At 43.4% G+C, this 16,556-nt stretch overlaps 1 protein-coding gene across 2 annotated transcripts in view; it reads left to right on the forward strand.

The window, feature by feature from the left end:
• The first annotated feature begins 2,584 nt into the window (after positions 1 to 2,584).
• dmtf1 (cyclin D binding myb-like transcription factor 1) overlaps positions 2,585 to 16,556 on the forward strand; it is a 53,034-nt gene continuing 39,062 nt past the window's right edge. The window contains exons 1-9 of one of the 2 annotated variants that reach the window (XM_060903362.1): positions 2,585 to 2,670; positions 6,483 to 6,595; positions 9,196 to 9,318; positions 9,398 to 9,486; positions 9,592 to 9,691; positions 9,773 to 9,849; positions 14,009 to 14,166; positions 14,264 to 14,296; positions 14,393 to 14,502. In XM_060903362.1, the coding sequence (XP_060759345.1) occupies positions 6,490 to 6,595; positions 9,196 to 9,318; positions 9,398 to 9,486; positions 9,592 to 9,691; positions 9,773 to 9,849; positions 14,009 to 14,166; positions 14,264 to 14,296; positions 14,393 to 14,502 (796 nt within the window). In that variant the 5' untranslated portion in view covers positions 2,585 to 2,670; positions 6,483 to 6,489. Of the gene's footprint in view, positions 2,671 to 6,195; positions 6,321 to 6,482; positions 6,596 to 9,195; positions 9,319 to 9,397; positions 9,487 to 9,591; positions 9,692 to 9,772; positions 9,850 to 14,008; positions 14,167 to 14,263; positions 14,297 to 14,392; positions 14,503 to 16,556 lie in introns of those variants that run through there. The other variant, XM_060903361.1, reaches the window with a different exon arrangement.

Consider the following 16,556-nt stretch of genomic DNA (forward strand, 5'->3'; position numbering starts at 1 on the left):
CTCCATAAGACAAAAAATCTTATGGAGTTGACGTTTGACAGAGTTGACAAAGTAGTCTACTTTTCATCATAACTTGTGTTTTTTTGGCAGAAGCCATCTTGTTTTTCACCGGCTGCTTGTGGCCTCAATAATAAAGTTAAATAAAGCTTTCATTACAAAAAGAGTCAAATAAATCTTGAATTTTATTGACTATGGTGTTGACACACTATGGCTGACACAAAATGATTTCTAAAAGAGATAGTTCAGGGGAAAAATATAAAATATTAACTTACCAGAGCAGTGGCCTCATGGCATGTGTATCAAGCAGGAAGTGTAAAGGGGTCCTTAGATTGAGAGCTGCCCACAATAATGCCTGATTTTTTTTTCAAATTTTTGAAAAATCTTATGGTGTTGACAGAAACTCTGGACATGACTTCAATCGCTTAAAAATTACACAAAAATGTTTCTCAAATTGTAAACTTGTGTACAGTTTGAATAATTAATTAGAATACTTGACGACAGTAGCTATGATGTTTGTTTTATTTTACTTTAAACAATTTTTTAAGTGTTAAGAAATTACGAAACCTGCTTTCGGACAAGGTTTATTTACGGTGCTGGTAACACATAGCCTAGTAAACTAGACCCACCCGCCTAGCGGCCAAAAATATTTTTGCCTAGCGAGTGGGTCTAGCCTCGCACCATATCAACAAAACACTCCGGGCATCAAATCGTGCCCGCCAATCACAACGCAAGGTTTTTGTTTGGATTCTTTGGGCGGGCTTTTGCAGGAGTGACGACAAGGCTGCGCGATGCTGGAGAAAGCACAGCAGGAAAGATGGCTACGGGCTAGTGAACAGCGCGCGTTTGACTCCGCTTTGGAATCAGTTTTAGAAGAATTAGACTTGGAGTTTTCGTTGAAACATGAGCAGGAAGAGGCTCTCCGCTCGTTCCTTTTCAAGAAGGACGTTTTCGCTGTTTTGCCGACCGGCTATGGCAAAAGTCTGATCTACCAGCTAGCTCCGCTCGTAGCCAAAAGGATGGGGCTAGTTTGTGCAGTACGAAGAATTAATAAACAGCTTTGAAACATTACTTTTTGATTGTTTCTTATTTTCCCGTTATTTTAAATTTAAGGGAAATTATTTCACCAAACACCACTAAATAAAAACTCTCAAAAACAGTTTAAGCAAACACTTGGAAAAAAAATGTGTATGTGGTACAGACTCCAAACTTGTGGTCATTATCTCCAAACTTCTTAATATCTAGAACCTGTTTATTAATTAATACCAGTGATGGGAATAACGGCGTTAGAAATAAACGGCGTTACTTTTTTTAGTAACGAGTAATCTAACTAATTACTTTTTACATCGTTATAACGCCGTTCCCGTTACTTACAATAAAATACTATGCGTTACTTTATTAACGCTGTTCTCATCTGGCACGCTGCTCATTCAGCCTTTCTTTACTCTGCTTTCGTGTGGGGCGGGGAGACGCGAGACAACGGCATAGTCAGCCAATCAGAGTAGATTTGGACAACATACGTAGGTAGGCCACGCCTACTACACTACTGCGCGCTCTTTCAATCGGAAGACACAGCGATGGCGAGCGGTCAGCCCAGCACTGCGCTTTCACACTGGAAATACAGCCATTACTTTTCATTACTTGAAATAAAAGGCAAGAGTGTTTACATGCAATGCACATTGTGTCGAGGAACAAAGCGTTTGTCCTCGTCAGTGGCCAGTAATTAGTAACAATTTTAATAACTACAAAAATATATTACATTTGATAGATGTCTTATCTCACATTGTCCCACAAAAATATTAATATAGTGTAGATAACATTACTAACTGGTTCTGTTAATTGTCCATTTTGGTCATTAAACACATTTAACATTCACTTTTATTATGATTACACTAATTGAATTTGTTTTGTTTTTTTTGTTTTTTTTTTGGGGGGGGACACAAAATGTAACGGAATAATTACTTTCCCTGGTAATTAGTTACTTTTATGACAAAGTAACTCCGTTACTAACTCCGTTACTTTTTGGGAAAAGTAACTAGTAACTATAACTAATTACTTTTTGAAAGTAACGTGCCCAACACTGATTAATACGCATTTTGAAAAATTATTTATTTCAAGGCCGCCCCCACTGCTTTCTGTCGCTCTGACTACGTCACAGTCACTGTTGCGCTGATTGGTCAGAGACAGTTTGAATGACAGCGGGTTGTTCCACCCCCACCCTTCGGAAATGTCTACGATTTAGTCTGGCTTGCCAGGCTAGGTAACACATTCACTCATGTAAAATAAAATATATGTGTACAAAACCTTTAAATCATACTTTATAGTGCAAATCTGTATTTTTTTTTAATTTAAGATAATTATGTGACATATTTTATTTACATATTTAACCACAAAAATGAGTTTCATCTCTCGGACATGTTTTGTGCCTTATCTGAAGAATCACTGTAAAAAATAAACTAATAATCACTTTCTTGTGAAGAATAAATCTATAAAAAATAATATTTGGGTCACGTATTATTCGTCAGTAACATTTAATTCCCCCATCAGTCGGTGCTATTTGTACCGGAAGTGGATATCGGTCGTTTCCGGTTTGTGAAAAGAGGCTCCTTTTTCCTCCATCCTGGTATTTGGCTCATCCTGGTCCCTGCGAAGTGCCCGGACCCAAAACAGGAAGTAAGTAGTACAATCTAATATTAAAATGAGTGCTCGGAGAGCTCGGCTGTGTAAAGCGCGTTTGTGGAATGAACTGCGAGGCGTTTAAAGCCGCCGCACTGCTGTGGAAATCACTGGCGGCTTCCAGCTGAGTTTCCGACAGAACATGGCGTCTGATTTTCTCTTTCTCTGCACAATCTTCTGCCTCCAGACACCGAGGCTCTCAGCCAGGGACCCTGAGCACAGCACACTAACACTCACAATCAGTCACTCAGAGCTGATCATCAACTTTACATCCCTAACATCTGCAGAACATTAGCATCATTCCAAGGGAAACCTTTACACTGAAGATGGGAAATAAACATTTATAAATCTATTCATATCATGATTATAAGTAGTCCTTTAAACAAATTATTTTGATAGTGCATATAGTACTAAAGGTTTTTTTTTTACATCTAATAATGTTTGTATTTCAACAGAGCTGAACATGTGAAATAAATAGCATTATTATAATCATCTCATCTCATTATCTCTAGCCGCTTTATCCTGTTCTACAGGGTCGCAGGCAAGCTGGATCCTATCCCAGCTGACTACGGGCGAAAGGCGGGGTACACCCTGGACAAGTTGCCAGGTCATCACAGGGCTGACACATAGACACAGACAACCATTCACACTCACATTCACACCTACGCTCAATTTAGAGTCACCAGTTAACCTAACCTGCATGTCTTTGGGGGAAACTGTGGGGGAAACCGGAGCACCCGGAGGAAACCCACGCGGACACGGGGAGAACATGCAAACTCCACACAGAAAGGCCCTCGCCGGCCACGGGGCTCGAACCCAGACCTTCTTGCTGTGAGGCGACAGCGCTAATCACTACACCACCGTGCCGCCATTATTATTATTATTATGTAACAAGCTTCTGAATTATAAAATGTATTTTTATACATCTCAACATCGGTGCAGCTGATGTGAAATGAATACAGGATTATTATTTGTACCAAGTTATTTAATTGTGCATTTTATTTAATATGTGGACAGTTTACATCACTGACATGATACATGTTTTATGTTCTCGAATGTGGGCGGCACGGTGGTGTAGTGGTTAGCGCTGTTGCCTCACAGCAAGAAGGTCCTGGGTTCGAGCCCCGGGGCCGGCGAGGGCCTTTCTGTGTGGAGTTTGCATGTTCTCCCCGTGTCCGCGTGGGTTTCCTCCGGGTGCTCCAGTTTCCCCCAAAGACATGCAGGTTAGGTTAACTGGTGACTCTAAATTGAGCGTAGGTGTGAATGTGAGTGTGAATGGTTGTCTGTGTCTATGTGTCAGCCCTGTGATGACCTGGCGACTTGTCCAGGGTGTACCCCGCCTTTCGCCCGTAGTCAGCTGGGATAGGCTCCAGCTTGCCTGTGACCCTGTAGAAGGATAAAGCGGCTAGAGATAATGAGATGAATGAGATGTTCTCGAATGTCGTGTCCATATTTCATACCCGATTTGTAGACTACAGATTGCACGCGCACAACATCTCATCTCATTATCTGTAGCCGCTTTATCCTTCTACAGGGTCGCAGGCGAGCTGGAGCCTATCCCAGCTGACTACGGGCGAAAGGCGGGGTACACCCTGGACAAGTCGCCAGGTCATCACAGGGCTGACACATAGACACAGACAACCATTCACACTCACATTCACACCTACGCTCAATTTAGAGTCACCAGTTAACCTAACCTGCATGTCTTTGGGGGAAACTGTCGGGGAAACCGGAGCACCCGGAGGAAACCCACGCGGACACGGGGAGAACATGCAAACTCTGCACAGAAAGGCCCTCGCCGGCCACGGGGCTCAAACCCGGACCTTCTTGCTGTGAGGCAACAGTGCTAACCACTACACCACCGTGCCGCTGCGCACAACATAGATTTATCAGTTCCATTTCTATGTTATTGTAATACAGACATAATTGAATTAAGGTGGTTAAGGCTTTGGGTTACTGATCAGAAGGTCATGAGTTCAAATACCAGCAAAGCCGAGGTGTCGCTTAATGCTTCCTGTCTCAGTTGTACAGTGCTGAGCGTAAATGAGTGCACCCCCTTTGAAAAGTAACATTTTAAACAATATCTCAATGAACGCAAACAATTTCCAAAATGGTGCAAAAATGAGTACACCCCACAACAAAAACTACTATATCTAGTACTTTGTATGGCCTCCATGATTTTTAATGACGGCACCAAGTCTTCTAGGCATGGAATGAACAAGTTGGCGACATTTTGTAACATCAATCTTTTCCCATTCTTCAACAATGACCTCTTTTAGTGACTGGATGCTGGATGGAGAGTGATGCTCAACTTGTCTCTTCAGAATTCCCCAAAGAAAATAATTTCTTTCCACCACAAAGGTGAAGGCTACAAGAAGATCAGCAAAGCTTTACTTATCAGTCAGAATACTGTAGCAAAAGTGGTACAAAAATTTAAGAAAGATGGAACTGCAGCCATCTCACAGAGACGTCCAGGTCGTCCACGGAAGTTAACACCTCGACAGGAGCGTCTTCTGATGAGAAGGGTTGAAGAAAATCGGCATGCACGTTCACTGCAGTTATCTAAAGAAGTAGAAAGCCAAACTGGGGTGACTATTTCCCGTGACACAATGCGGCGTACACTGCAGAGGAATGGCATGCATGGATGCCGTCCACGAAAGAAGCCTCTCCTAAAGCCCAGGCACAAAAAAGCCCGCCTAGAGTTTGCCAGGGCCCATGCTGACAAAGATGAAGACTACTGGGACTCTATACTCTGGAGTGATGAGACCAAGATAAATGTTTTTGGAACTGATGGCTTCAAAACTGTATGGCGTCGCAAAGGTGAGGAATACAAAGGAAAATGCCTGGTGCCTCCAGTGAAACATGGTGGTGGCAGCGTCCTTATGTGGGGCTGCATGAGTGCTGCTGGTGTCGGGGAGCTGCATTTCATTGATGGCATCATGAATTCACAGACGTATTGCTCTATACTGAAAGAGAAGATGCTACCATCACTCCGTGCCCTTGGTCGTCGTGCACTTTTCCAACATGACTAAACACACATCTAAGGCCACTGTTGGATTTCTGAAGAAGAACAGGGTGAAAGTGATTCAGTGGCCAAGTTGATCTGAACCCAATCGAACACCTATGGGGAATTCTGAAGAGACGAGTTAAGCATCACTGTCCATCCAGCATCCAGTCACTAAAAGAGGTCATTGTTGAAGAATGGAAAAAGATTGATGTTGCAAAATGTCGCCAACTTGTTCATTCCATGCCTAGAAGACTTGGTGCTGTCATTAAAAATCATGGAGGCCATACTGTACAAAGTACTAGATGGAGTAGTTTTTGTTGTGGGGTGTACTCATTTTTGCACCACCCTAATTTGAGTAAAACTGAAAAATGTGTAATCCAAGTTTATATTATTAACCTTACTTTCACGTTATAAGTTAAACAGATGTTATTATTAAACTTTGTCTTGTCAACATTTTGGAAATTGTTTGTGTTCATAGAGATATTGTTTAAAATGTTACTTTTCAAAGGGGGTGTACTCATTTATGCTCAGCACTGTAAATCACTTTGGGTAAAATCATCAGCTGAATATAAATCTAAACGTTCCCGAGCTCTGAGTTTTGCCTGATGGTACTGATCCGACACTGACATCTGCTGTTCAGGTAAGCCGTGATGACCGTGTGCTTTAAGACAATTTCTGTCCTGTCCATAAACATAACGTGTTCACGGGTCTGATGTCGCTGCAGCGTTTCTGTCTCATATCGCCGCAGATCCACATGGATCATATTCAAAGTTCAGTGTGGTGTTCTCTTGCTGTCTGTCAGGCTGAGCATGAACGCAGGAGATGTCTCAGGCTCCGTGGCTTTGGACTCCGTCAGTTCTGTCACTTTCACACAGGACACCGACGGTACCATCATCCTGCACTGTGCTCAGAACGGTCAGTGAATAAACATGGAGATATAGTGACCTCAAATCTGAGCGCACTAGTAAAGTTGCTTCTATTTTGGTTTCTTTTCATTACATTACAGGCATTTAGCAGACGCTCTTATCCAGAGCGACGTACAGCGTACCCAGAGCGGTCTGTGTACGCATATTGCAATTTCGTTCAATTCAGTCGGATTTTACCAGAGTTCCAGCCATTGATTAACAAAATTATACTTTGATAATTTCATGAGTGTGTTTTTTCCTTCTGACATCAACTCCTCTCACGATTTTTGGACGAATTTCTCGAAGCTTGGCAAAAGGCCTTGTTATATGACGGTAATACGCAGATTACGATTTAATTTCGTTTGTGAAAATTTTCCCAGAGTTTTGACCCTTGATTAAATAACTTGTACTTTTGACAATTTCATGAGGGTGTACGTTCTTCTGAAATCAACTCCTTTCATGATTCGTGGAGGAATTTCACCAAACTTGGCAAAAGGCTTTGATATATGTCGGTAGTAAGCATATTGTAATTTCGTTCAATTCGGTCACATTTTCCCAGAGTTCCAGCCCTTGATTAACAACCTTGTACTTTGACAATTTCATGAAGGTGCGCTCACCTTCTGACATCAACTCCTCTCACAATTTTCGGACAAATTTCTCGAAGCTTGGGAAAAGGCCTCGTTATATGACGGTAATACGCAGATTGCGATTTAATTTCGTTTTCCCAGAGTTTTGACCCTTGATTAAATAACTTGTACTTTGACAATTTCATGAGGGTGAACGTTCTTCTGAAATCAACTCCTCTCACAATTTGTGGAGGAATTTCACGAAACTTGGCAGAACGCTTTGTTATATGACAGTTATACACAGATTGAAATTTCATTTAATTTGGGTAAATTTTCCCAGAGTTATGCCCTCGATTATTAACAAACTTGTACTTTGGCAATTTCATCAAGGTGTGCTTGCTTTCTGAAATCAACTTCACTCACAATTTTTGGAGGAATTTCACAAAACTTGGCAGGATTCTTTGTTATATGTCGGTAATACGCATATTGTAATTTCGTTCAATTCGGTCACATTTTACCAGCGTTATGGCCGAGTTGCCAGCGGGGAATATTGTGCTCTCGGAGCACTCTTGTTTGACCTGTAACGTTGATATCATGATATCTTTTTAGAATTAACACACAAAAAAATTAGTCAGTGTTAAATTTATTTTTTTGTTAATACAATTATTATATTTTGAAATAAATATATTTTAAAAATTGTATAAAAGTATCGTCAATTGGTGTGTTTTTGTTTGGGGTTTTTTAACACAACACTACTGTATTGCTGGCAGTTTGTGAGCAAACTTGTAAATCAAGATACGTTTTGTGTTCAGTAGAAATGTTTGTTTACTTATTTAGACTGACGACTCTATCGTGTTTTTCGATTAGAGTTAACACCTGGGGAAGGTTTTAATCTGAGGTCAAGATTTGAGGTTGCGATAAAATAAAACTTGCATCACCAAATCCTTTGATTCGCTCTTAACTCCAACATTAGTCATGGCCTAATGGTTAGAGAAGCAGCTTTGGGACCAAAAGGTCTCCGGTTTGATTCCCTGGACCAGCAGGAATGGCTGAAGTGCCCTTGAGCCAGGCACTAAACCCCCCCAGGGCTCCCCAGGCTGCTCTGGGCATGTTGTACAACGCTCTGGTTAAAAGCGTCTGCTAAATGCCTTTAAAGGAACAGTCCACCGTACTTCCATAATGAAATATGCTCTTATCTGAATTGAGACGAGCTGATCCGTACCTCTCCGAGCTTTGCGCGACCTCCCAGTCAGTCAGACGCGCTGTCACTCCTGTTAGCGATGTAGCTAGGCTCAGTATGGCCAATGGTATTTTTTGGGGCTGTAGTTAGATGCGACCAAACTCTTCCGCGTTTTTCCTGTTTACATAGGTTTATATGACCAGTGATATGAAACAAGTTCAGTTACACAAATTGAAACGTGGCGATTTTCTATGCTATGGAAGGTCCGCACTATAATGACAGGCGTACTAACACCTTCTGCGCGCTTCGACAGCGCATTGATACCTTCACTCCTCTTCGGGCACGGCCAGGCGGGAGAATGCCCTGGTCCGTCCGCCCTGTCTAAAAAAAAAATGGTACAACTCCTGAGTGAAGGTATCAATGCGCTGTCGAAGCGCGCAGAAAGTGTTAGTACGCCTGTCGTTATAGTGCGGACTTTCCATAGCATAGAAAATCGCCACGTTTCAATTTGTGTAACTGAACTTTGTTTCATGTCACTGGTCATATAAACCTATGTAAACAGGAAAAACGCGGAAGAGTTTGGTCGCATCTAACTACAGCCCCAAAAAATACCATTGGCCATGCTGAGCCTAGCTACATTGCTAACAGGAGTGACAGCGCGTCTGACTGACTGGGAGGTCGCGCGAAGCTTGGAGAGGTACGGATCAGCTCGTCTCAATTCAGAGAAGAACATATTTCATTATGGAAGTACGGTGGACTGTTCCTTTAATGGAACTGATATTAATGTAAAACCTGGTACATCGGGTACCGAAGACCAGGCACGTTAGCATAACTTTTGCGCACGTATTCAAACGGTTTTCACAGATGATGGGCCGATGGGATCGGACGAAGAACCCGGACCCATTCATAAACGACTGCGTTTGTCCAGTGAGGAGACAGACGACCCCGCCTCCACGCCGTCTGCTTACTCGGTCGTCGCACTTCCACGTAAGTCCTCGCAGTTTAAAAACCACACGCCACGAAGGCCACTCAAAGCTGGTATTTACACATTACGTTCATGTTTCAGTTTCAGAGCGTGAAGAGAGCTTTGAGGTGACGATGACGGCTACGGAAATGAAAGACGATCTGGATCAGGAGAGCGGAGATCAGTCGAAGGTGTGTGTTAAGTCACGTAGTTCACGCATGAATACACGCTTAGTAAACACTGCAGACGTGCTGTGCGATGTGAAGCGGTGCCTGATGTATCTGTAATGTACGCAGGATGAGAAGTTGTCCTCCGCACAGAAAACCACCGACATGACGGCGGTCAGCCAAGCCTGGTTTACGACAAAAGAGGACAAGAACACGTTAGTGAACAAAGGTACACACACAGCTGAACTGTCGTGGTAGCATTCAGGGGCTAACACGAGGCAGGTTTGATAACCTGTCACTCCTTCTTTAGGTCACAAATGGAAACAGGGGATGTGGTCGAAAGAGGAGATTGATTTATTGATGACTAACATTGAAAACTACCTCAAGGTAAGCTCACGTGTCTATGATAACCACACGAATCAGTTCAGGACGCAGTACGAGCAGCAATATTAAAATATAAATCGTTCAAGAGTAATTAAAATTCCTCAGCTACGATACGTGTCATCTTTCTCGAACTACTGCTCATGCTGCATCACTCGGTGAAAAGCGCCGTCTGCCCTCTTCTGCATACATGAGCTTACAGATGCCTGTGATTGGCTCGAGTCACTGTGATTGACAGGAGAGAGAGAGAGAGAGAGAGAGAGTATGCTGTCTGAAATGACAAGAAGTGTCGTGTTCGTTAGCTCATCCGGCCGACAGGTGATGAGTTTATGCCATCATGTCTTGGTCATTGTCCGGCGTCGTCCACGTTTCACGAAAATCTCTTTTTCTCACTCAGTTCTTCACCGATTTTTATTCTTTTTGGCAGGAAGGTAGATCTACCTGGGGTGCGTATACGTAGCTTCTTGCCAGATTTGCATAATTGCAATTAATAATGAAGATATGGAGTATTTAATCAATCCCTAACGAGCAGTTTCCACACAGATCGCTTCTTCTCCCTCAATTCTTCACCGATTTTGATTCTTTCTGGTATGAAGGTAGGGGTACCTAGGGTGCATAGAACTTCTACCCAGATTTGCTTCATTATAATTATTAATGAATTTATGGACTGATTAAGCCTTAATGAGCAAGCAGTTCGACAAAAATCGCTTCTTCTTAGTCAATTCCTCGCCGTTTTGGATTCTCTCTGGCGAAGAGGTCGGTATTCCTAGGGTGGATATCGCTTGTATATAGCTTGCAACATTTATTGCACAAGGAAGGTGGCGCACTTTAGGTCGTTCCTTCTGGACTAGACAGGGCCGGAGTGAGTGAGCTACGCCGTCATTGACGGTCTCGTTAAAATAATCCAATTAGATTGGAAAACCTGCGTACGGTGTCCTGCGAAGGAATTGTGTAAAGCAAGGTGTAGTGGTTAGCACTGCCGCCTCACAGCAAGAAGGTTCCGGGTTCGAGCCCAGTGGCCGACGGGGGCCTTTCCTTTCTGTGCGGAGTTTGCATGTTCTCCCTGTGTCCGCGTGGGTTTCCTCCACAGTCCAAAGACATGCAGGTTAGGTTAACTGGTGACTCTAAATTGACCGTAGGTGTGAATGTGAGTGTGAATGGTTGTGTCTCTCTATTGGGCCTTTTCCACTACCCTTTTTCAGCTCACTTCAGCTCACCACGGCTCGCGTTTCGACTACCTCAGAGCAGCACGACTGAGCTCACTTCAGCCCTACTCAGCACCCAAAACTCACACGGTTTTGGAGTGGGGCTGAAGTGAGCCCAACCGAGCCGAGTGGGGCTAGGGGCGTGAGCAGACACTCCCCTGTGCACTGATTGGTGAGGAGGAGTGTCCTCACATGCCCACACACGCCCCGCGAGCACGCTGGGATCTGTAAACACCGTAAACCCGGAAGAAGAAGAATTACGAAGCCTTCTGCGCCTCGCCTCATCTATACGCTCTTGCCAGTATCTGTTGGCGTTGTCGGTGACAACAAGCCACAGCACCAAGACCAGCAACACTAACGACTCCATGTCCTCCATGTTTATTGTTTACTATCCGGGTCGTGAGACTACCGCTTAAAAGGTCACTGATGTCACTGTTTGCGCCGCCTAACGACATCACATGACATCCACCCACTTTCGCTAACTCCACCCAATGTGTCCACCCACTTCCAGCCAGCACGGTTCAGCGCGGTTGTAGTCGAAATGCAACTCCAACAGCCCCGCTCAGCTCGGCTCAGCCCAACTTAGCACGGCACGGCTCAGCCCGACTCAACCGCGTTGGTAGTGGAAAAGCCCCATAAGTGTCAGCCCTGCGATGACCTGGTGACTTGTCCAGGGTGTACCCCGCCTTTCGCCCGTAGTCAGCTGGGATAGGCTCGCGACCCCGAACAGGATAAGCGGTTACGGATAATGGATGGATGGAGTTAAAGCAATTTTATGTACATATTACAGTCAAGTTTAAATTGCTTATTTATTAAAATTTAAACATGCACAATGATTGAAAATGTTGTGGAGTTCTGTCGTTTCCTATTAAAGACCTGAAAGAAAGTCATCCGAACCAAATCCGTAAACTTAAAAACAAATAAGACGAGACATTCAGTTAGAAGAAATCTAATGCCAGTATAGAAAAGGAAGCTAAGTTTGAGAGTGTGTGAGATAGAGTAGCTGACACGCTGCACTGGCTAATTCTATCCGAACAAGACATGTAGTGTTTTATGTTTCAAAGATGTATGTTATTTACCAGCTGGGAGGTCCGTATGGTGAAATACCGTGACCGAGGTCTTGAAAGTACTGAGCGAGGCCCTCTGGGCCGAGGTCAGTATTCAAGGCCGAGGTCACGGTATTTCACCATACGGACCGACCTTAAGCTGGTAAATAATAGATTTATTTTTTCTTTACCAAATTCTAACAGAAAACGAGAGCGCCCGAAAGGGAAAACTGAGCTGAGCCGAGCCGAGCCGCCATTTTGAATCCTCATTCACGGCTGTAATGCAAATTGCTTCCTCCTCGGTATACAAGTGCACTTCCATGGCAGGGAAAAAACTACATTTTGCCTATGTAGTCCCCTATTTATACAAAATTGAGTCATTCAGGATTCAGCCATGTTTTTGCTCGGCGTTAGCAAGTTAGAGGTTTTTAGCTTTCTCCTGAAATGCTTTCTTTTATTTCTTCTTCCTCAGGGTAGTAAAACTCGCTTTCACTGTGAACACTGTCGTTATCGCTATCCATGCTGTAAAATTAATGCTATTCTCCTGAGAAATGCTGGCAAAAACGTATAATATTTTTGATAATCTTATAAATAAATCTTATTTTAAAAAAAGATAAATGTTGACAAAAAATGCTACTGTGTTTGTTGTTGTTGTGAACGAGCGAGTCGCCAGAGGTCCGTAACTGGGGTCCGTGCCATAGGATACAGACCCGCTCGCCAGCCAATCAGAGCGCAGGATTTGATGGAAACCGCACCATGAAAATTTTTTTACATTCATTATAATAAATAACAAAAATATGTTTCAGTTTTGCCGTCTAGAATTTGCTTTTTTCCATTCAAAATCCATGGGGGAGGCAAAACTTTTGCATCAATTGTATTTAATCCCTTTTTTTTTTTAATTTAGCCTGTTTGTTTATCGTTACCCTAGTCGTGCAAAATAAAATGAAATTGTGAGCACTTCAACTCCGCTACAGTTGAATGTTTTCGTTTTTTATATCCAAATGAAGCGGCTGTGAGTAGACCTGACTCAGCACTTTATGGTTAATGGACATTTTCTTCGATCATATGACCCGTACGGACCCATGCATGTGCTCTTAATAAAACCATCGGGAAAAGTCACGTGACTGGGCAGATACGGAGTTTTGAATCCGGTCCGGAAAAAGCCGTATGGGGCCCCGGACCCTTTTCCTTCGCTTCCGGCGTTTTCATTTTGCTCTGAATTGTTACTTTGGAAAATGAACGACACGACTGAGCACAGTGAAAGTGCATTTTATTATCCAGATCATTTATCAGACAACGGACCTCATGGAACAAGCTGAAATTGTCGAAGAAAAAAAAAGGTATGTTCGAGCGAACGTGTTTATACAAGAACACCTCTGTTATTTCAAAAAAACAAAGCAAAAGTTTTGTTATTGAGTCGTCATCATCAGATGAAGAAGACTGAACTGACTCGACTCTATTTTGTTTTCAAATCAAAGGTCTTTTGTGTCGATTTAATCGGCTTGTATTGACGATGTCTCCATGAGCTGACCCGAGTTTGAACCGACGTTTACTAACGATGTTATTTTAAAATCATTTTCGTATCCAGAGAACAGTAAAGTCATTTTATATTTTATAGAATTCAAACTCATGCAAAAGTGATTCAGCATATAAACAGTTTGCTGTCAATCAAATAAAACTTGATTGGTTTGTTTTTCGCACACAGTTGTTCATTATTTTCCACGGTGTATGTTAGTTAAATAAAAAAGGTCACATGATAAAATGCTTATTGACCGAGTGTGAGGGCCGAACGGGAAAATATTTGGCTCTTGGTCATTTGTACTGTACGGCGTGATCACGAGCCACATGTTTTCCCGTCCGGCCCTCGCACTCGCTCAGTAAGTACAGAGTATTTCTTGTTTCTTCTGAATACAGAACCGGGGGATTCAGGATCCTTCAGAGATCATCTTTGAGATGTCAAAAGAAGAGCGAAAGGATTTTTACCGTAGCATCGCCTGGGGTCTGAATCGTCCCCTGTTCGCAGTTTACAGACGCGTGTTGCGAATGTATGACAACCGCAACCATGTAGGCAAGTAAGTAGCTACACAGACGCGGCGTAGCGATGAGCGCCAGGTTAAAGTCGCTCTCGCGTGTCTGTACTGATACTGAGAGAGTTTTTCCTGTTTACAGATATACTCCAGAGGAAATTGAAAAGCTAAAAGAGTGAGTGCTTGTTTCTTCCATGCAGTTTTTGTTCAGAGTCTGAGGATTTGGTCTTTTTGGACTTGTGTTTAAGTGTGTCGGGGTTTCTCTGATCAGGCTCAGGCAGAAGCACGGAAACGACTGGGCCACCATCGGGGCAGCTCTGGGACGCAGTGCCTCGTCAGTGAAGGACCGCTGCAGACTCATGAAGGACACGTGCCATACAGGTTAGATTTATTCTCTTTTTGTTGCTGTTCTTATTATTAACCTCACTTTTCCGGTCTTTATGGGAAAATATCAGACCGAGGTCTTGCATACCTGCAAACTTGTCGCTTTTTGGCGACAGTCACCTTTTTCATTGTCAATTGGGTCATTCACGTGAATCGTGTAGAACCGGAGAGGTTTTTTTGGGGGGGCGGTATCTGGGCCGATCGTAATCTCAACTGAGCTCGCGCCTGTCAAGAGAGGGGGGGTGGGCTTGCTGCCATGTTATAGGCCATTATTGGACAATTCTTATAATTGACATTTTTTCTGGACCAATCGGAATCTCAGCCTTTGCCTCAGGATCTTGAAACACACTGCCATCTATGTTCGCGCTTGTTAAGAGACCCCTGAACCTAATGTGGAAACTCTGATGGTAATTGAAGGTAAGTCAGCCTTTTTGGAGCTAAAACAACAGATATTTGTTTGCTAAAGCATGTTTCACAATTGGATCACGATCAGAAGCGACCAAACATTCGTGCGACCGATACATTTTCATACTGATCGTTAACTGTTGCCGAAATAATCGCATATGAAAAAGTAGTCGTGCAAAACCTGCACGTCTAAAGCGACCGTTGTGCAATGCAAAAGCATGAAATCTTGCGATATATCTTGCGACTGTTGTACAATGAAAGCAGGTGTTGTAAGATAGTGCGAAAGGGTGGCGCGAATCATCTGGTAATTGGACGATTGAACGCGCGGCGCTCGTGCAATTAACGAATCCATGGTACGAGTGCACGTACGAGTCAGGTTAGAGTCGATGACGGATAAGTAATGCCAGCACGCCCAAACGTCTTTGCTGGAGTCCTTGGAGTTGTACTCGGACATTCAGCAATCCCAATAGACGGCGAGGAGGTATTGGTGCAGCAGCATCCATGGTCAGTGGTGGTCTGAAGCAGCTGACTATACAGAGTTTATATACTAGTGACAAAGCGTGGCAAATTGAAGCTGATAAATCGCGCACTGATAGTAAAACATTGCAAGATTACATAAAATGTTGCGCAACAGTCTCACTGTTGCAAAACAGACGCACAGGGAGCTGCGATTCATCCTATGATCTTTAAAACTCGTGCATCAGTATTCATTCATTTTCATTATTCATGCAAAACATACTGGGCAGCACGGTGGTGTAGTGGTTAGCGCTGTCGCCTCACAGCAAGAAGGTCCTGGGTTCGAGCCCCGGGGCCGGCGAGGGCCTTTCTGTGTGGAGTTTGCATGTTCTCCCCGTGTCCGCGTGGGTTTCCTCCAGGTACTCCGGTTTCCCCCACAGTCCAAAGACATGCAGGTTAGGTTAACTGGTGACTCTAAATTGAGCGTAGGTGTGAATGTGAGTGTGAATGGTTGTCTGTGTCTATGTGTCAGCCCTGTGATGACCTGGCGACTTGTCCAGGGTGTACCCCGCCTTTCACCCGTAGTCAGCTGGGATAGGCTCCAGCTTGCCTGCGACCCTGTAGAAGGATAAAGCGGCTAGAGATAATGAGATGAGATGAGATGCAAAACATACTGAAAAATAGTGTTTTTCAGTTTCCCTCCATGGTGTTTGCGTGCGTAAGAGTGTTTGTGAAGCCCTTGTCCAGACTAGAGAAGGAAAAAATAAATGTTTTTCAGTATAATATAATTTGTGTTTTGGTTCTTTTATTGTTTTCTTATTTCTTAACACTTACTTGAGTTCAGTGTCGGCGTCACCATTATCCGCACCCCCACCCCCCCCAGGTATGGTCTTGACAGTACGGACCAAGCCTACATATTTTCCCAAAAAGACAGAGCAAGCGAGGTTAATAAGGAGTTTATTACGTGCCTTTTTTTATGTCTAAGATTAAAACAGACGGTCATTATTATAATGAGGTGTGACACTGCTTTCAGCCACGTCATATTTGTAAGGCTGGGCATACACTGCGATTTTTGGCCCGATTTTGACACGATTTTCACTCGTGCGACTATTTTGGAGATCAGGCCGATTTTTGGCTCAATCGTGCGTCTCGGATCGTGTAGTATACATGGGGTAACGACAAGCGATTAA

Source organism: Neoarius graeffei, chromosome 21 (genome assembly GCF_027579695.1).
Source record: "Neoarius graeffei isolate fNeoGra1 chromosome 21, fNeoGra1.pri, whole genome shotgun sequence".
Taxonomy (NCBI): domain Eukaryota; kingdom Metazoa; phylum Chordata; class Actinopteri; order Siluriformes; family Ariidae; genus Neoarius; species Neoarius graeffei.